Below are 21646 nucleotides of genomic sequence, written 5' to 3'. Positions count from 1 at the left end.
GTTACGTCACATTGTTACGTTACATCGTTACGTTACATCGTTACGTTACATCGTTACGTTACATCGTTACGTTACATCGTTACGTTACATCGTTACATTGTTATGTTGTTGGGTTACGTTGCTACTTTACGTTGCTACTGTTATATTACGTTATCTTTTTACGTTACCTTTTTACGTTACCTTGTTGCGTTACCTTGTTGCGTTACCTTGTTAAGTTACCTTGATGCGTTACCTTGGTACGTTACATTGTTACGTTACATTGTTACGTTACGTTGTTACGTTACATTGTTGGGTTACGTTGTTGGGTTACGTTGTTGGGTTACATTGTTGGGTTATGTTGTTGCATTACCTTGTTGCGTTACCTTAAGTTACCTTGTTGCGTTACCTTGTTGCGTTACCTTGTTGCGTTACCTTGTTGCGTTACCTTGTTTCGGTGGTTCCGTTCTGTTGTTCCACTGCATTGTTGTGTTGTTACATTGTAACCTTGTTACTGAACATTGTTTGTTTGGCATTTTGTGTTTCTTCAAGCGTGCATGAGGCAGATATTAATTATAATTTTGCAGATTGGTCTTCAATAGAATAAAATAAATTCTTACTTTGGTAATTCCAATGTTTAAATGACTTTGAATCTTTGGAGATGCAGAATACCTGAAGCATCACAGCTTCTTATCTCACCATATGCTTACAAGTGTGTAAGATAGTGGAGCCGGAGCACACATGTCTTTATCTGTTGGCCTTGTTTCTATTTGCTTCTGTGTCCCTTTTCACATTTCCTGTCTCAGACACGGTTGTCGTGCTTGTGATAGATAAGTCGATGGTAAACTGCTCAGACTAAAAGCTCTTTTTGATTGGAGAGCTCTTTGGGTTTGTTATCTGCTGCTTGCTCCTCGCTCTGTCCAGGATGCAGCTTCAGGAAATATCAATGCAGTATGGAAATCAAAAATGTCATATTGTTGTCTATTATATTTGTCCTCTGTTGCTCGAAGGAATCATAGACCGAATAAGACACTTATTCTGAGTTATCTACTTTTTGCAATTTGTACAAGATATTGACATTACATGAGCTTTTATGGTTCATTATTTCTTCATTTATGCCATATGGAATGAATGATTATTTAGTAATTATGATCAGGATGGATGTTGGTTAAAAATGTAACTCAGTGAAAGTGTAAAGTAATATTAATATACAATTTTATGGCAGTTTTTTAAAGCATTTTTCCTCCTCTAGGGACATCAGAGCATACGGGTTTATAGAGTAATATGTAAATGATATGTTCAGCCCAAGTTACCTAAAAATAAACTAAAGCAGGTTTAATGAAAACAGTATTAGTTTGAAGTTGACACAAGCCTCATCAAATATTATTTAACAACAGTAACTTAACGTAACAAAACGCTTATGAAACATGTTATGAAGTGGAAATGTAGAACCTTTAGAAAGTGATTTTATTAATTCATTCACCTTCTCTGTTCTTACCTTTCCCATTGCCTACTTGTTCATTCTCTTTGGACATTTCCTGCTAACTTTGACCCTCGTTTACCCTAAAACTAGACCTGAATCCTCACCTAGAGGTTGAAGTCAATGCAGGAGAACACAAATGAACCAAAACAGCAGAAACACCAACATGCTGCGACTCATTCACACTCTAATCTTCCCTCTGCCCGTCTCCTCTCCTCTTCGTCACTAGTTCCCTTCAGTTGGGAAATGATTTCCCAGAAGGCCGAGGCCGAGGCAATTACTGCTGCTCAGCTGTTTAATCACATGTTCTGCAGGTGGATGCACACTCTCTCAGAAACACTGTGTCAACGCAAACATCAGCTGCTGGAGCCGACCTTTGTCCTCCAGACGGGAATGTGTTGAAATGACATCAAATACTTTATTCATTATTATACTTCAACAAGTTCCTTCATGCTGCGATCTGTTTATTAGATCATAGAGAGGGTTGAACTCTCTGCGTCACATTGAATTCTCCTTTTCATTTTCACACGTACAGAATCAGTTTGAGATGTTTCCTGATCGTTGACTTACTGTATTTGAGATTTATTTGTTTGCACAATAAATCAAAGCATCCGAAACAACAACAACAAAAGACAAGAAGCAAGTTGTGCAGGTGAGATAAAAAAAAGAAAAGATCTCACCTCAATAAACATTATCAGCAAATACAGAAGTCATACAAGCTACTAAACTAAACAGAAAAGCCAAATATGAAATTTATAAGGAAACATAAAGGAAGCGATATTAGACAGTAAAGACGACATACAGTGTAAAAACATCAGGTGGTGTCTTCTGTCACATTTAATAAAGGTCGCTGTTCTTCTTGAGAGCTGTGATCAGAGACACGTTTCAGTGAACAGAGAGCAGATGGAGCCACGTTTCATGAAGTAACTTCATATGTGTGTATATATATGTGTGTGTGTGTGTGTGTCGTGTGTCTTGTTCTAAATCTGTCTTCATGAAACACTTGGTTGTGTTTTCTATGAAGGGAAGATGTCGGCTGATGTTTCTTGTTGTCTCTCAGGTTGGATCGCTATCCTGGGTTCACTGTGGCTTCTGGTTCTGGCCGACGTCCAGGATTTCGAGATCATCCTGCATCGGGTGGAGTGGGCCACGTTACTGTTCTTCGCTGGCCTCTTCGTTCTGATGGAGGTATTTAACTAGCAGCCCGTGTTTATGGCGTCAATGGAAGCCCCGTCATGTTTTCTTAAGAGATTCACACATGAAGCGGAAACTGAAACCAAACAATCAATTTTGCAGCGCCTCCATTTATTTAATGTAAATGAAGTAGAGTTGTTCCAGGCTGCATAACCAACTTCTGTCCAAACTACACTGTAGCTGAGTTTAATTGATCCAAAACTAAAACATATTTCTTTATTTGGCGATATTTCAAAAGTTTGCTTGAAATTAAATTGACAATTGAATAGAAACACGAGAAATCAGCAGGAGAGCTAGTTAACGTTAGCTGTTAGCAGGAGGAGAGCTAGTTAACGTTAGCTGTTAGCGGAACAGTCCTGATTGGCTAAATAACAGCGCTAACCTTAACGAAGCTAACAGTCAGCATCAATATGAAATGGACATTGGAGAGGGAATTATGACCCGTTTGAAAGAGTCAGAGTCAGTATCGGAAAAGAACAACACGATATCTGAACATCTGAAATGATGAAGTGATCCAGAACTGTGATAAATGAAGCTGTGCTGTCCTCTGAAAAGCATCTTTACAAGATAGTAAAGGAACCGGGATGCTCGTACTGATGGTACACAGTGAGAGGAATCAGTGGGCTTACAATCTGAAGAGTGAAGGATCTGTTTCTTTCAGTGACGGGATGGTTTGACTCTGAAAGCATTGGACACAGTGAGCAGGAACAAACCCCAGTGTGTTCATCTCTGTGTCAATGCCCACAACAAGAAGAGATCTGTCTCTGTCTGCTTAATGTCGGCTGAATAAAAAGCAAATTGCTTTCCTTCTCTTGGTTTGATCCCACCTGTACCTAGTTCTGCTCAGCTCTTTTTATGTTTCTTCCTCATATTAATCTCCTCTTCATCTTCCAGGCTTTAGCTCAGCTGCAGCTCATCGACTACATTGGAGAACAGACGGCGCTGCTTATAAAAGTGAGTGTTTTTTCTCCCTTTTTGATTCTCAAAACCAAAACAATCGTCTCTCGGGGCTCCACGCAGCCGGCGTAATTGATAATTGGGCACAGGTGATGTGATATTGTTTTTCATGCATATTGATCCTTTTGGTTCTGCGCGGTTTGATTTCTTTGTTTGCATCTGATTCCCGTCGGCGGGCGGAGCAGTCTGAGGTAATCTCTGCTTCATGCCAGCTGAGGATTGCAGCAGTAATAGAGACGTCAGCTCGTGTTTAGACGGCGAGCTTCTAGAAGGCTAATAATCACACATGACAGGCGGCGCGCTGTTCACCTGCTCAGCCTCCACAAACAACGCACTGCATGCTGGGTAGAAGTGCACGGCCTTTCTATCCTGATACAAAAGAGGACATTTGTGACCCGGAGACCGATCCCTCCATCTTGAAGGAAGTCCCGATTCCTAAAATGCATCTCGAGGATGGAGGAGGTTTACCGGAGGAGCTAGGAGAGAGGAGCTAGCAGCTAGGAGCTAGGAGTGAGGAAGCACCGGTGTTTCCTTTGAGGAAGTGTTTTCATCACATGTAAGAAATAGAAGAGTGACTCACAGCTGGACTGACTTCATCAGACTCTGTTCACCTAATTCCAATATTTTTACATTATTATTCATCCAGTTCAACATGATGTTTACAAGAGAAAACATTATTGTATCAATAAGAACATTCAGCTCATATTAACTGTGTTTCATGTTGTCATTTAGTGAGACAGGACTGTGTTTGTGTGAATATCATATGAAATATCTCACTCTTTATTTGTACAGTACTTTTCATACAAACATTTGTTTCACACAATAATATATAAGAAGTCTTTATTACATATGGCCTGTGTGTGTGTGTGTGTGTGTGCGTGTTAAATAAACGAATGTGACATCCGATCGTTCTCGTCACATGGTGCCACATTTTAAATTGAATTACTAGTAAATATACATTTGTCATGAACACCGTTAAGCTCCTCTGACAGAGATCATAAAACACAGAGTCATAACTAAACGATGAACAGCTGATCAGCTGTGACACACGTCACGTTTAACTGACGTCTCTAAGATGTCGGTCTGAGGACGTCTCGTTAGTTAAATGCTCGTCGCCTCGACTCCTCTCTCGTCTCCTTCCGCTCGCATGGGGCGGGACTACAAGAGGCGAGGAAAGGAATCGAGGAGGCAAATGTGATGGGTGATGGGTTGCGGTGGTTATGTGTGTGTAATATGACAGTAATAACTTATTATGTTTGAATGTCCCCTCTCAGGCGGTGCCAGAGGACCAGCGCTTGGCTATAGCCATCATCCTGGTGATGTGGGTCTCGGCTCTGGCTTCTTCTCTCATTGACAACATTCCCTTCACCGCCACCATGGTGAGAGGCTGCAGCACATCAAGTCCTCAATGGTCCTTGATGTTACACAGTATTGTGACAGACCTTATGCATGTGGTTCCAGCACACGTTATTACACGTCATCATTACTGGCTGCGTTAACCGTCAACTGTTCTGATGTCTTTAAAAAGTAGAGTAATTTTCTCATAGATTCTATACAACCAGAGGAGTCGCCCCCTGGTGGACACTAGAGAGAATGCAGCTTTAACACGTGAAGCTTTGGCTTCTCTTTTTATAACCAGAGGTTGCCTCCTGGTTATAAAGGGTTTACAACGTTGAACCTGAGGCTTCAAAACGTCCACAAACGAACGTCCACTTATAAACAGTCTGTGGTTATATCTTGTTTATTGAATTGGCACAAAAAGTGTATTTAGTTACCTTTTAATAAGAACCAGTGTAAGTATGCTATTCCCAGTCTTTGTGCTAAGCTAAGTTAACTCTTAGCAAAAACTTCCAGTAGATATATTCTCCAAAATGTCAAACTATTCCTTCAAACTTTAAGCACAAACGATTCTGTGACAGCCGTATATACACATATATATTTGTGTGTGTGTGTGTGTGTGTGTGTGTAAGAATGTGTACCGTCATGCAACATTTGGTCCCACCAGCAGGAACAAATGGAAGCATCACTGCTACGCTGCACATGAAAGCTTTAATGTGTCATTTGTAGACTCGCATTCACACTGTTCTGTTCTTTCGTGGTGGGGTCCGGTCCGGCTCATCAGCAGCTGTATGTTGCATGTAAAACCCTTCACACATCATAGACTGAGCCGCCCTGTGTTCATGTATATGCATCGGAGACTACTTACTTGTTTCAGACACCAAACTAAAGTGAAATATGTAAAAGAATAAAGCTTTGTCTATGAGACTGATTTTCTGCCAGACACTAACATCTGTGTATATTTTGAATCATTTCCGATCCATCTCTGTTCTTGCAGATTCCAGTTCTCATCAACCTGAGTCAGGACGCGGATGTGAACCTGCCAGTGAAACCTCTCATCTATGCCTTGGCCATGGGAGCCTGTCTCGGGGGTGAGATGTTCATCTTTATGAAAAATTGGATTATTGTTTTGGCATTTCATGTCTTTCTCTGATGGTGACAGTGAAGAGAGACAGGACAGACATGGGGGGGGGGACTGAGAGGAATGACGTGCAGCAAACGTGCAGCCAGGATTAGAAGCATGTGGTCGTGTGCTGTGAGGCCTCACCCAGTGTGTGAAATAACTGGTTGACATCTCAGCCCAGTAGCATGGCAGGTCGGGAAATAGTCACGAAATGCAATCTATTGGTTTCGTGTACAGGGACGCGATTTGTCTCAGGAATAAAAATAATGGCAAATGAAAGTCAATTTGAATTATTTATCGGGTTCAACACACAAATGAATCCTTGTGACTAAGAAACAGTCGGAGCAAGTGATGCGCTTTCTAGTATCCAAAAAGACGACTTTTGGTGAAGGTGAGGGGAGATTGATGGGACCAAGACGGACTTTCAAAACCGTGTTGTGGTTCTCTGGTGGTGGTTTTGATGCCTGAATCTACCTGCTGGTGGTTTTGTTAGAAGTGAAGAGGGTCTCTCTTCCCGGTGCAGCGCTGACGGGCTGTGAGAATGGTTTCCAGCGTTTACCATCAGTAAACTTTAAAAAGACACTTTAGTGCAAGTGGCAAATACATTTTTTAAGATTTCCTGTTGAGGGTTTCAGGGTGTCTCGAGTATTAATGGGGGTCGACTGGAGACTGAAAACAACACACAACAGAAGACCCCCCCCCCCCCCCCATCCCCGGGGAGCCCAGGCTCTTTGAGACAGCAGCCCGAGGGCCCCTTAGGATGTGGCGTCGTTCAGGTTCCAGCGGTCCCCGGCGGCCGGCCCTTCAGCACCTCGCTGCTCTGTTTAGGCGAGAAGGACACAAAGAGCGAGACCGTCAGAGACCTGTCATTGTGTTTTTCGGTTTTAATCAACTGCTCTGCTTCGGGTTCCGTATCGATCGGCAGCTCGATGTCGCCCACCGCACGGCTCCGTCCTCCAACGCTGACGCCTCTTTGAGATGTGAGCGGTATCGAGCGGAGGGACGGATACGCAGCCTGACTGTCAAACACTCAGTGGATTAGAAAGAGGAAAAGTTGATATGGATTTACTGACAGATGATTATTCAGTGTGACTTTGTAGCGCAAAGGCAGTAAAACTGCCTTTGCGCTACAAAGCCACACTGACTGTAATCCTGCGGGCTTAATAATAATAATAACTAGAAAATTTCTAAAGAAATTTTGACAGTGTGGCTTCTACTGCCCGTCGCAATATATACACGCCAATGTTACCGGTAGTGTCATTCAGGTTCAATTGAGATAGCGCTACTCTCTTTTCTGCATTTTAGATTCATACTCTTATATTTGTGTGGCTTTTATTTTGAAAGGGTGGGACTGGGTGGGTGAGAGAGGGGGAGAGGAGACAGAATCATAATGTTTGCCACTAAAATGAGAGGCTTCATCACAAGCATTCCAGTTAGAATTCATTCTGTTGGGCTTTTAATTTGAAATGGGGGGGGGGGGGGGGGGGGGGGGGGGGGTGAGAGGGGAAGAGTCCTCTAAAAATATCTAAGACCTGAATGACTGTAAGATAGAGACACAGAGAGGAGAGAGAGACAGAGTGAGTGAGTGAGACAGACAGTTAGATGGACTGAGTGAGTGGGAGAGAGAGACAGAGAGAGAGAGAGAGAGCCTGCGTGCGTGTGTGTAACTGGTTGCCATGGTGAGGACGCACCTGGTGCTACAGGCAGACTGATTAAGAAACGTTGCAGTAATCAGTGATTTTGAACAAAACCCCTTCCTCTTTTTAACAAATTAGCAGGAGTCTGAGTGCGAAAATATGGATACCGTGAGAAAGATAAGACTCTGCCAAATGCGGTAATGTGTTTTTTATGTTTGTGGTGTTAATAATGTGAGCTCCAGAGCAATATACAGAACTGGTACCGTCTGCTTTCTTTGAGAAATTAGTGGTGAGAGAATGGGGTTTCGGCGTGAAGAGAGCTAAAAAACCACTTAACTTTGGGCCCATATTGACTAGCCGTACATTAACGTAGAAACATGATTCAAAGTTTAAAATGTAGACAAAACGCTGCACTTTATTGAGCCAAAGGGACATTTTGATAGCTAGCACAGTTTTCATGAAGTCACAGATTAAGTTTCAGGAAAATTTTGGGCCGTTTCAGATTTTATAATGGGTGTGTATTGCACGGAATGTTAAGAGCTAGAGTGAGAGCATCACTGTCAGAGTGGAGCGGAGCAGGAAAATATTCTGTGATTTTTCCAAACAAATTGCTCCAGCTCCCACAATGTTTACTCTTTATACACCATTTTGGCCAAAAAGCTTGGAAATGTTGTGCTGGTCGCAGTAAAGTGTCTATGGAATCCAACAGATTTACACATTTGGCTCAAAGAGCCGCAGAGCGACATGAACTCCAACCAACTGCTCCATTAGACTCCATGTTAAATCTCACCACTCATTTCTCAAAGAACGCAGACGGTACCAGTTTTGTCTGTTGCTCTGGAGCTCATATTATTAACACCACAAACATAAAAACCACATCAGCGCGTTCAACAGAGTCTTATCTTTCTCACGGTATCCATATTTTCGCACTCAGACTCCAGGTGCGTCCTCACCATGGCAACCAGTTACACACACGCACACAGGCTCTCTCTCTCTCTCTCACCCAGTCCCACCCTTTCAAAATAAAAGCCCCACAAATACAAGATTCAATCCAAGAGTATGAATCTAAAATACAGAAAAAAGAGTAGCGCTATCTCAATTGAACCTGAATGACACTACCGGTAATGTTGGCGTGTGTATATATTGCGATTTCTTCGGGCAGTAGAAGCCACACTGTCAAAATTTCTTTAGGAATTTTCTAGTTATTATTGTTACAGCACTGCATGCATGTTGGATATGTGATGGTGTTTTATTCAAGGATTCAAGGATCATGTATTGTCTCTATGCAACACAGGGATGCACAGTAGTTCATTCCTGCGGTGCATTGTTTAAATGTGCATCTTAAGGAATGTAAAACAGCAGCAACAAGAACAAATCTCTTCACATTAAAAATTCCACAAGAGGAAAACGTTGTCTGTTAATTGTCATCATGACGTAAACATCGGAGTCTCTCTCTCGGGTGGACAGCAGCACAGAAACGTCTCTTTATGAGACGTAAGAGGAAAACACCTAAATGTTTGTATTTCAGTTGCTCACCATTAATTCTCTGAAGATAAGTTTGTTTTCCTCTCGTGTCTCCACGGTGAACGGAGAAAAGTAACATTTAACAGAAGTTAAACTACATGAAAACATCTGTTTACAAACTCTCACACAACTGGTTCAGAATAATCCGTCGTATAATCTCAAACACATGAACATTCAAAGACACTTATGTTTGCTCTCCTGCCCGAGCCTGAGACCATTTCAGGTTTTGGTGAATTCAAGGTGACACAGGCTGAGTAGCTGATGTAGAAATGATCATTTTAAAGGAACCTCATAATACCGAGAGCCCCCTTTAAAGGGGGTTAGCGGTGGGCGACAGAGTACACACGTGTAGTACAATTCACTTCTGAGAAACGAATAAAATTATATTTTTATTCCCCGAGTTAAACTCACGTGTTTTCCCGTCTGTTCAGGAAACGGCACATTGATCGGAGCATCAGCCAACGTTGTGTGTGCAGGAATCGCTGAACAGCACGGCTACGGATTCTCCTTCATCGAGTTCTTCAGGTGAGCTCTCTCCTCCTTAAAGATGAAGATGTTATGTCAAAATAGATGACATAACAGTAAGAACAGCACAACAAACATACATAACTAAGTTTACAGGTGAGTTTATGATTATCAACACTTCAGGTGACGTAACAGCCGGACACACGTTGGGACGAGGAGTGGAAGTGGTCAGCGATGTTGAAAGACGGGTGAATGTGAGTCTGATGAGGCGTAACGTGCAGTGAGCGACTCGGTGCCGTTTAATTCATGCACAGTGTGCTGTGGTGTGATGATGAGGAGACAGCGAAGGCCGTTTAGTTCTGCAGCAGATGATATCTGAATGTGTGCAGCTGGCAGACGAGACTCCTGTTCTTTAAAGCTTTGTGGCTGTTTGTCACTAAATGTACAGCGAAGGGTCACGTGAGGGTTCCTCTGGAGCGATCGCTGCCCAGCTGATGGACGGTCCTCACAGGGACGAGGTGGCGGCCTCGTTCTGCCGTCGTTTGAACATTCAGGCTTTTTGTTTCTTTGCTTCTTCTTTTTTTAGCCACGCTAGCAGACTTCAGGGAGACAACGTTGTTATGGATTTTAATTTTTTTAATTAAATAAAATGATGAATTGGATTAAATGAGATAGTCTTTATATTGATTAAATCAACTTTCTTTACAGAATAGAAATCGTGCGGCGAGCGGGAGAGCAGAGTTTATGAAAGACAACAGATATGTATGAAAGCAGAATATTTCATTAGATAAAACAACGACTTCTATCTCTTTCAATACATTTAGACTTTTAGACTCTCTGGAGTTATTAGAAATGTTTGAAAGACACATTCGTGTATTCTCTGCACACTGCACGACACTGTCTGTACAGCAGGAAGCTTTTTCTTGCGGTTGGTTGCTCCGGTGTTTCAGCCTCTCCATCTCAAGAGGACAGGAAGTGAAAGAAAACAATAACAACAGATGACCTTTAGTGTTGTCAAGTAAAATGCACAATTACAGACAAACTGTGCATTTGACTTGTTTCCTTCATGCTCTGCTCCAGTCATTGCAGAAGATGTAATTAGTGGGAAATGTCATCACAGTTGTTCCACTTAGTTGTTGCACTAAACAGACTGAGGATTCTCATCTGCATGAGATCCACTGGAGTAGATGAGAGCAGTTGCAGCCTGTCGGCTCCTCTTCTCTCTCTGTCGGATAGAAGCGTCGCTCTCGGCTGAAGGCTGTAATTGTCTGTCTGTGGCAAAGGGTCTCAGCTGTTCAGAGAGACAGGTAACGGGGGGGGGGGGGGGGGCAGCTGGGACTGACTGGAGCCGTATCAGATGGTCAGATTCAGAGCCCAGATGAGCCCACAGAGACCTGGAGGCCTTCTTTTGGTCCGCCATCCACGGTACCACCAGACACAGTAAACAAATCAAACAAGTTTAAACGGTGTGAGTGGATTTAGGGAGAGGGGACCATTATTTAGTTTGTTCACATGTGACAGGGTTGATACTCTCATTCCACTAATCACTGCTGATGTTCTACCTTTAATTGCAAGAAATCTAGCAGGCACCGTAATCGTGGAGAAAGGCTCAGTCGTGGAGCCGTGATGTCCAGTTGATTACAGACGACAGAGTCCCTCTGGTTTATCCAAAGAAAGTCTTTGAGATTGCATCGGTGCTTTCAGAGAGCTCCCGTCACATACAATTAAGTCACCGTGGTAGATTATCAGGTGTTTTTTGACAAGGTGAACCTCTTTCATCTGGCCTCCGTCCCGTCATGCTGCTCAGCACACAGAGTCACTCCAGTAGAGGTGACCTCAGCTTGTCTCATTATGAGTTTAGAGAATCCTCCTCCTCATCCATCTTAATGTTGACATTCATTCAACAGAGATAAAAACAAACATAGTGGTCTCATGTTGATGGAATATTTAAAGGATTACTTCACCCACTAAATCACCATCTGTCCATCACTTATTCTCTCTGTTTTAACTTGATTCTTGAAGAAAACGTTTTTCTCTCACGTCTCCAACAGACGGAAGTAGCTTAACAACAACAAAACTATACAAAAACATCTGTTTACAAACTCTCACACAACTGGTACAGAATAATTCAAGAGTTTGCATTTAAATAGTTTCAAACCAGGCGGCAACCTCCGGTTCTTTAAAATTCTTCTAAGCTTCATGTGTTAAAGCTGCATTCTCTCTAGTGTCCACCAGGGGGCGACTCCTCTGGTTGTATAGAAGTCTATGAGAAAATGACTCTACTTCTCTCTTGATTTATTACCTCAGTAAACATTGTAAACATGAGTTTATGGTCTCAATCTCTAGTTTCAAGTCTTCTTCAATACAGCATGATGTTCATTTAGTACATTATGGTCCATTTAGAGTCAAACAGACCATAAAGCAGGGGATGCTTTAGGGCGGGGCTACACGGTGATTGACAAGTCTCTACGTCACTCCTCCTCAGTCCAGATATGGTCACTTCCTGTTCACTGGTTGCAAAAAAACAAGATGGCGACGGCTAAAACACTGAACTCAAGGCTTCAAAACGTCCACAAACCGATGAGAGACGTCGCGATGACTACGTCCACTTCTTATAGAGAGTCTATGATTCAAACACTCATCACTGTGTTGTCTAGAACGATTGTAAATGTGGAAATATGGAGTTAATGGCAAAAGCCTTTCAGTAGAGGAGGTTTTGTGATGAAGGGGGACAGACTTCTTAAATTACAGGAAGTGGAAGGTCAGGAAAGTCAGATCACGACAAATCGTTGTTTAGCCGGCTGACACGTCAACCTTTCCCTCTTATTTGAGTTTTGTTCTCTGAGGTTTTCCTTCATTATTCACATCCTGTTTTAAACCTTTGATGTGTCAATAACAATGATAATCTCCTGACCTTTGCAGCTCAGTTCAGTTGGCCACTCAGAAAGTATGACTCTGTGACGATTTAAATGCAGCGCCACGCCGCGCTGACATCATTATTAATGAGCTAAGTACTCGACTAGCCTCATTAATCCTTCGTTCAACTACTAATCTAATATTTCCACATGCATATTAAATGGAAACGGCATCATTTTATTCATCTGAATGAACAAATAGTTGTAGCAATAAAGAGTAAGACATAAACACACACACACCTCCAACATTTACTCTTTAATTTGAGGTATGCTGCAGCTTCTCCGCTGCAGAAGACTCGATAGATGGGAGATTTTGAAAGGTCATCTTAGAATAGCGCTTAGAAACGTTATATAAGAGAGAGAGAGCGGAGACAACAGGCCGGTAGCTGCAACTCTCTCTTGAGAAGGAAACACAAAAAGCACACGAAGAGCTTTTCAATGATTTTAGTGTGTATTGAATCTTGATAAAGGCCTTTTCCTGTATTATCTGTCAGTTCTTTTTCTGTGTGTGTTTGTGTGGAAAACATCTTGTACCAAAGCCTTTATTATCTGTTGTTGTTTCTGGTATTGATATTTGATTAGACAATTCTCATTTGGCTTGTTTGCGATGGAGCATAACAAAGAACAACATAAAGTGCCTAAACTCTCATCAAATCCCCCAAACATTTCACTCTCCAGCTGTCAGAAATATCTTCAATAAGGAACTTGAGTAACTTAATTGGCCACATGGGGAGCTCAGTAACTGACCCCGTCGATCAGATGTGAAGCTTGGTCCTCACGTTCTCTGACGGGCTCTTTCATTTTGCCAACAAGTTTTTCTCTTGCTCTGTTTTGTTTGTAGAACAATTTGCATATAACATGGTGCAGATAAACTCAATGAAATCCATTTCAGCAATAACCATGAACGGCGAGCTTTACGACGTTGCTTTAGTAAGTCATAAATACTAAAAAACATCTATGTTGTGATTTTGTAGCCATTTGACGTCATGATTATGTCACAAAGGCCTAAAGAATCAAAAGTTAGTCAGTAAAATGTCCTCTGGATGTGTTGTTGGGCGTGAGAATCAACATCGTATTCATCTCTGTGATTTGATTCGCTTTAGTGGGAGAAACACTTAAGAGGTGGAGAGAAGATGTTGCTACTAGCTTAGCTTAGCCTTCTGCTAACCTCAGTTTAGCTTAGCCTTCTGCTAACCTCAGCTGTAGGTGCTGCTGCGCTGCAGAAGGCTAAGCTGAGAGATGAAGAGATGCCTCGCTGTTGGGCTCATGTTCTGTAACCAGTGTTGCTGGAATTAGCAAGCTAGCTAGTGGGCGGCCCGCTACTTAGCTATCTTGCTAATTCCGCCATGTTTTCATGCAACACTGTGATGCCCTGTGTGACCTGAGAGTGCTTCAGTAGTTATTGTAAAATATAGAATGTCTGTTGGTAAAACTACATTTAAGATAGAAGATGAAGTTATATTTGATGCTGGCCAGTGGACAAACAAACAGTCCATTACTGTCACCATGCGTCACCACCATGATAATAACTTAGTGTTACCATGCGTGTTAGTGTTATCATGCGTGTTAGTGTTACCATGCGTCACCACCATGATAATAACTTAGTGTCACCGTGCGTCACCACCATGATAATAACTTAGTGTCACCGTGCGTCACTACCATGATAATAACTTAGTGTTACCGTGCGTCACCACCATGATAATAACTTAGTGTCACCGTGCGTCACCACCATGATAATAACTTAGTGTTACCGTGCGTCACCACCATGATAATAACTTAGTGTCACCGTGCGTCACCACCATGATAATAACTTAGTGTCACCGTGCGTCACCACCATGATAATAACTTAGTGTCACCGTGCGTCACCACCATGATAATAACTTAGTGTTACCGTGCGTCACCACCATGATAATAACTTAGTGTCACCGTGCGTCACCACCATGATAATAACTTAGTGTCACCGTGCGTCACCACCATGATAATAACTTAGTGTCACCGTGCGTCACCACCATGATAATAACTTAGTGTCACCGTGCGTCACCACCATGATAATAACTTAGTGTTACCGTGCGTCACCACCATGATAATAACTTAGTGTTACCGTTCGTCACCACCATGATAATAACTTAGTGTCACCGTGCGTCACCACCATGATAATAACTTAGTGTTACCGTGCGTCACCACCATGATAATAACTTAGTGTCACCGTGCGTCACCACCATGATAATAACTTAGTGTCACCGTGCGTCACCACCATGATAATAACTTAGTGTCACCGTGCGTCACCACCATGATAATAACTTAGTGTCACCGTGCGTCACCACCATGATAATAACTTAGTGTTACCGTGCGTCACCACCATGATAATAACTTAGTGTCACCGTGCGTCACCACCATGATAATAACTTAGTGTCACCGTGCGTCACCACCATGATAATAACTTAGTGTCACCGTGCGTCACCACCATGATAATAACTTAGTGTTACCGTTCGTCACCACCATGATAATAACTTAGTGTCACCGTGCGTCACCACCATGATAATAACTTAGTGTCACCGTACGTCACCACCATGATAATAACTTAGTGTTACCGTGCGTCACCACCATGATAATAACTTAGTGTCACCGTGCGTCACCACCATGATAATAACTTAGTGTCACCGTGCGTCACCACCATGATAATAACTTAGTGTCACCGTGCGTCACCACCATGATAATAACTTAGTGTTACCGTTCGTCACCACCATGATAATAACTTAGTGTCACCGTGCGTCACCACCATGATAATAACTTAGTGTCACCGTGCGTCACCACCATGATAATAACTTAGTGTCACCGTGCGTCACCACCATGATAATAACTTAGTGTCACCGTGCGTCACCACCATGATAATAACTTAGTGTTACCGTGCGTCACCACCATGATAATAACTTAGTGTCACCGTGCGTCACCACCATGATAATAACTTAGTGTTACCGTGCGTCACCACCATGATAATAACTTAGTGTCACCGTGCGTCACCACCATGATAATAACTTAGTGTTACCGTGCGTCACCACCATGATAATAACTTAGTGTTACCGTTCGTCACCACCATGATAATAACTTAGTGTCACCGTGCGTCACCACCATGATAATAACTTAGTGTCACCGTGCGTCACCACCATGATAATAACTTAGTGTCACCGTGCGTCACCACCATGATAATAACTTAGTGTCACCGTGCGTCACCACCATGATAATAACTTAGTGTTACCGTGCGTCACCACCATGATAATAACTTAGTGTTACCGTGCGTCACCACCATGATAATAACTTAGTGTCACCGTGCGTCACCACCATGATAATAACTTAGTGTCACCGTGCGTCACCACCATGATAATAACTTAGTGTCACCGTGCGTCACCACCATGATAATAACTTAGTGTCACCGTGCGTCACCACCATGATAATAACTTAGTGTCACCGTGCGTCACCACCATGATAATAACTTAGTGTTACCGTGCGTCACCACCATGATAATAACTTAGTGTCACCGTGCGTCACCACCATGATAATAACTTAGTGTCACCGTGCGTCACCACCATGATAATAACTTAGTGTTACCGTGCGTCACCACCATGATAATAACTTAGTGTCACCGTGCGTCACCACCATGATAATAACTTAGTGTTACCGTGCGTCACCACCATGATAATAACTTAGTGTTACCGTGCGTCACCACCATGATAATAACTTAGTGTCACCGTGCGTCACCACCATGATAATAACTTAGTGTTACCGTGCGTCACCACCATGATAATAACTTAGTGTTACCGTGCGTCACCACCATGATAATAACTTAGTGTTGTCGCTCTGTCATTAATCTCAATAGGAAGATTAGCACAGTGAATAGACAGTAATGTGAACCATCATCAGTATGTTTCTGGTTATTTTCTAGTTTAACAGTGAGCAACATCTGCTCTAAATGATATTTTAATGATATTAATTCTCAGTAGTATTATATAGTTTAAACATACTTCTTTCCTGCTTCGACAAAGAAGAAATTCTTTTGTCTTTCCAACACTGATCTGTGTCAGAGACAGACCGGAGGCAAACAGATCTCTGGCCTCCGGAGCAGCCATGTGTCCATGTAGGACACGATAGACGTCCAAGTGATGGACCATCTGAGGACACATCTTAAATTCATGACACTAGCTGAGGAACCAAAAGACTTGGAGAGCAGTCTGGCCTGTTGTCTGCAGTTTTACATGTTCTTCATGTAAACATCATATTCTGTTTGTATATTCTGAATTAGGTCTCACTATGAATGTTGATCTCCATGACATCATCTCTACTGCAGCTCTACTAACTGTTGTTGTTCTGATAGTGAATGAGCTGTATACATGCATGTGTGTGTATATATATACATGTGTGTGTGTGTATATATGTATATATATATATATATATATATACACATGTCCAAAGAATGATCCTAGAACCTGAACAATATCAACATATCACACATGATTCACTCTCAACATCATCCATTCACAATAAGAACTCATTCAGAATATACAAACAATGTTTATATCAAACATATATAATTCTGATATTCAATATAAGCGTCAATGTAAATGTAGTCAATGGCCAAGAAAGTTTTCTAATGAGGCATTTGAGCGTCTCTGTCTTTAAAAGAGGACAAACACGAAGACGGTCAATGAAATGAGTTGAATGAAGAGCAGCAGACGGGTCAGAGGTCTCCTCTTGGTGGAGCATTAAAGACGTGTTCTCTGAGATGAACATGTATCTCCGCTCTGTGTTTACTCTGCTGTGAGGTTGATGCTCTCGTATATCACAGACTCACTGAGATGGTTTGTAGAGAGGAGCTGTGATACGAGGCGACGTTGTGAAGTACCCACCGCCTTATCACACTCGTATTCATGACCACGTCGCTTCAGGCCGTCGGCTCCATTTGTCTGATGTAGAGAAACAAATGTGTGTGCAGTCACCCATTTGTAGAGATTTGAGGATTTTAATGACAAATAAGATGATGGAGTAACAGTAACGGTCCTTTAACACCTTATATTGTTTCTACTGCGTATTGTATTAATGATATGGATGCGTGTCTGACATGTTTCTGATTCTGGACGATCTAACTCAAGATTGTTTCAAGAGTCTACAGAAAACATACTGCAAGAGAAAGGAACAAAACACCTGTTACATTTCTACCTGGTTAGGGTTATGATCACGGTTTGGGTTGAAATAAGTACATTTCTAACGTTTAGTTGAGTTTAGTTAAAGCTGCTACGAGGAACTCTAAGTTCTCTTGGTTCTGTCGCCCCCTGTGGACTAAAGTGGTAGTGTCTCTGAGCACCAGACTCTTTAGAAACCTCTCATGTTACTGCAGCAGGGTCTGACAGTCTGCCCCTCTCAGTCCTGGTTCTGGTTCTCCCGTGCCTCCCTTCCCTCCAGCGGGTCCAGCAATACGTCCTGGGTCTCCAGCAGATGATTCCACCTCTTTGAACATTTTTAGAGAAGTAGAGTCATTTTCTCATAGACTTCTATACAACCAGAGGAGTCGCCCCCTGGTGGACACTAGAGAGAATGCAGCTTTAAGACATGAAGCTTTGACTTTACTTTAAAGAACCGGAGGTTGTCTCCTGAATATGACTTGATGAAAAGTCTGTGGATTAGAAAGGATTCATCGTCTGGGGACCATGAATCTCTATACGTTAAATACGCTGGTGATGAACATAAACATTTACATCACAAATCTGTTTCCTTTCTTCTCACAGGTTAGGGTTCCCCATGATGATCATGACGTGTATGATCGGCATGTGCTACCTGCTGCTCACCCACATCGGACTCGGATGGAACATGTGATCGAAAGGAACATTCAGCTCGCTGTAAATGTGACGAGTAACCCGATCGACCGATAAGATCACGGGCACTACATGAAGCTCAGCTGCCTTGTGTTTTTTGGGAAAAAACGTCTTTGACTAAAATGCAAAAAAGAGCAGCGGGGACCAGAACCACCGGGGGGACCAGAACCACCAGAGCTCTGACCACAACTTTGAATCCAACATCCAACAATACAAAGTCACAAACTCAAAGAGTTGATCCAACGGAAGTCTCTTGGAGAAAGCGGTCCCAGTCCGTAATGCTGCTCATGGAGCTACTGGACCCTCTACTGGTGCCTCTACTGGACCCTCTACTGGTGCCTCTACTGGACCCTCTACTGGACCCTCTACTGGACCCTCTACTGGTGCCTCTACTGGACCCTCTACTGGTGCCTCTACTGGACCCTCTACTAGACCCTCTACTGGTCCCTCTACTGGTCCCTCTACTGGACCCTCTACTGGTGCCTCTACTGGACCCTCTACTGGTGCCTCTACTGGACCCTCTACTGGACCCTCTACTGGTGCCTCTACTGGACCCTCTACTGGACCCTCTACTGGTGTTAATCCAGTTAACCCCTCTGGTGCCAGACCACTCATTCTGTTTACGGACGTTTTCCTCATTAATTGTATTTCTCTGATTTGGCACCGATCACTCACGATGATGTTTTAAAGGAACCATGATACCCGGTGAAAGGGATTTTATTTTGAAAGGTTAATGTGTGAATGAACAGCGTCAATCAAACGTTTAGTGGAGTGATTAAGTCAAACAGATGTAGACTGTTATACACATGTTATATAATATCTATTGTACTGTGTACACAATGATGAAATGTAAACTCAGTTATTGTAGTCGACCACATTTAATGTAGAAACATGCTGTTACATGGAGCGGATGCACATCACCTGTATTCATCGTACAGGGCGCCGACCTGAGCACCATTTATGTTTCATGTTTGAGATCAACGTGAACAATAAAGGTTGTGATGTTTCTGCTGTTCATTTGGCTCAGTTTCACTTCATTCTTTATCTATATATATATATAAACTAAAGGAAAACTATATACAGTATATAGATATATATATAGATATCTATATCTACATGTGCTTTGTGGACTTGGAGAAGGCTTTCGACCGGGTTCCTCGGGGGTTCTTGTGGGGGGTGCTGCGGGAGTATGGGGTGCCGGACCCGTTACAACGGGCGATCCGGTCTCTGTACGACTGCAGTAGGAGCTGTGTCCGCATCCTCGTCAATAAGTCAGACACGTTCCCGGTGGGTGTTGGCCTCCGCCAGGGCTGCCCTTTGTCACTGGTCCTGTTCGTGACTTTCACGGACAGGATATCTAGGCGCAGCCGGGGGGTGGAGAACGTCAGGTTCGGGGGTCTCGGGATCGCCTCTCTGCTGTTTGCAGATGATGTGGTCCTGTTAGCCTCCTCGGATCGTGGCCTCCAGCATTCACTGGGGTGGTTTGCAGCCGAGTGTGAAGCGGCGGGGATGAGAGTTAGCACCTCCACATCTGAGGCCATGGTATTCGGTGGATTGCTCCCTCCAGGTGGGGACGGAGTGCCTACCTCAAGCGAAGGAGTTCAAGTATCTCGGGGTCTTGTTCACGAGTGAGGGTAAGATGGAGCGGGAGATCGACAGGCGGATCGGTGCGGCTGCAGCAGTAAAGCAGGCGCTGCACTGGACCGTCTTGGTGAAGAGGGAGCTGAGCCGGAAGGCAAAGCTCTCAATTTACCACTCGGTCTACGTTCCTACCCTCACCTATGGTCACGAACTCTGGGTCGTGACCGAAAGGACAAGGTCGCGGCTACAAGCCGCCGAAATGAGCTTCCTCCGTAGGGTGGCTGGGCTCAGCCTTAGAGATAGGGTAAGGAGCTCGGTCATCAGGAGGGAGCTTGGAGTCGAGCCGCTACTCCTTCGCGTCGAAAGGAGTCAGCTGAGGTGGTTCGGGCATCTAATTAGGATGCCTCCTGGACGCCTCCCACTGGAGGTTTTCCAGGCACGTCCAACTGGGAAGAGACCCCGGGGAAGACCCAGAACACGCTGGAGAGATTACATCTCCCAGCTGGCCTGGGAACGCCTCGGGATCCCCCAGAATGAGCTGGAACATGTTCCCGGTGAGAGGGAGGTCTGGGTCAGCCTGCTTGGCCTGCTGCCACCGCGACCCGACCCCGGATAAGAGGAGGAGGATGGATGGATGGATGGATGGTCCCCTTTGTCCCCACGTCTTTATTGTCACGTGAGGATTGTTTCATCTGTAACCTGCCTGCTGTTCCTGCCTGACCTTCGGCTTATAGTATTTTCATATCCTCCACACCAGTTCTTCAGACTTTGGTTCCTGAGTGGACAAAGGGGACCACAGAGATTAAATACCCCCCAAAAAGAGATGGATAACAAGGGACAGGTGATAGCAGGGCTGAGCAGCAATCAGGTGAAACTCATATTGTTGGGTCAGATAATCACAAACAAAGGCAGAAATAAAACAAGACAAAAAAACATAGAATTGTATGTATGATACATATCAGAATCAGAATCAGAATCGGCTTTATTGGCCATGTATGCGTGCGCATACATGGAATTTGACTCCGGTTACACATTACTCTCATCGTACATACACACATATGAAATATATACAATAGACAAGAGAAATATAAGAAAAACAAGGACATTTAACAGCTATATACAATATAAGTATAAATATATCCCAAACAAAAGTGTGTATGTATATATATATAAAATACAATAGTGCAAACAGAGGTAGTGCAATATGACTTATTTATTGTTCATGAGAGTGATGGCCAGTGGAAAGAAGCTGTTCCTGTGTCTGGTGGTCTTGGCGTACAGAGCCCTGTAGCGCCTACCAGAGGGGAGGAGTTGGAACAGCTTGTCTCCAGGGTGTGAAGGGTCTGCAGAGATCTTTCCAGCCCGTTTCCTGACTCTGGAGGTGAACAAGTCCAGGATGGAGGGCAGGCTGGAACCAATGATCCTCTCTGCAGACCTGACAATCCGTTGTAGTCTGTTTCTGTCCTGTTTGGTGGCCGATCCAAACCACACAGTGATAGAGGAACAGAGAACAGACTGGATGATGGCTGAGTAGAACAGGATCAGCAGCTCCTGAGGCAGGTTGAACTTCCTGAGCTGGAGCAGGAAGTACA

The 21646-nt window shown here is 43.4% G+C and overlaps 1 protein-coding gene across 1 annotated transcript in view; it reads left to right on the top strand.

The window, feature by feature from the left end:
• Positions 1-18474, top strand: part of oca2 (oculocutaneous albinism II) — a 47711-nt gene extending 29237 nt beyond the window's left edge. The window contains exons 18-23 of the mRNA XM_076081542.1: positions 2517-2644; positions 3545-3604; positions 4882-4986; positions 5943-6036; positions 9661-9754; positions 18387-18474. Coding sequence (XP_075937657.1) covers positions 2517-2644; positions 3545-3604; positions 4882-4986; positions 5943-6036; positions 9661-9754; positions 18387-18474 — 569 coding nt within the window. The remainder of the gene's footprint in view (positions 1-2516; positions 2645-3544; positions 3605-4881; positions 4987-5942; positions 6037-9660; positions 9755-18386) is intronic.
• The last annotated feature ends 3172 nt before the right edge of the window (positions 18475-21646 follow it).

The sequence above is a fragment of the Anarhichas minor genome, unplaced genomic scaffold (assembly GCF_050575085.1).
Source record: "Anarhichas minor isolate MPS153535 unplaced genomic scaffold, ASM5057508v1 ptg000081l, whole genome shotgun sequence".
Lineage (NCBI taxonomy): Eukaryota > Metazoa > Chordata > Actinopteri > Perciformes > Anarhichadidae > Anarhichas > Anarhichas minor.
The sequence above is the reverse complement of the archived record's forward strand: the minus strand, read 5'-3'. Positions and strand labels throughout refer to the sequence as shown.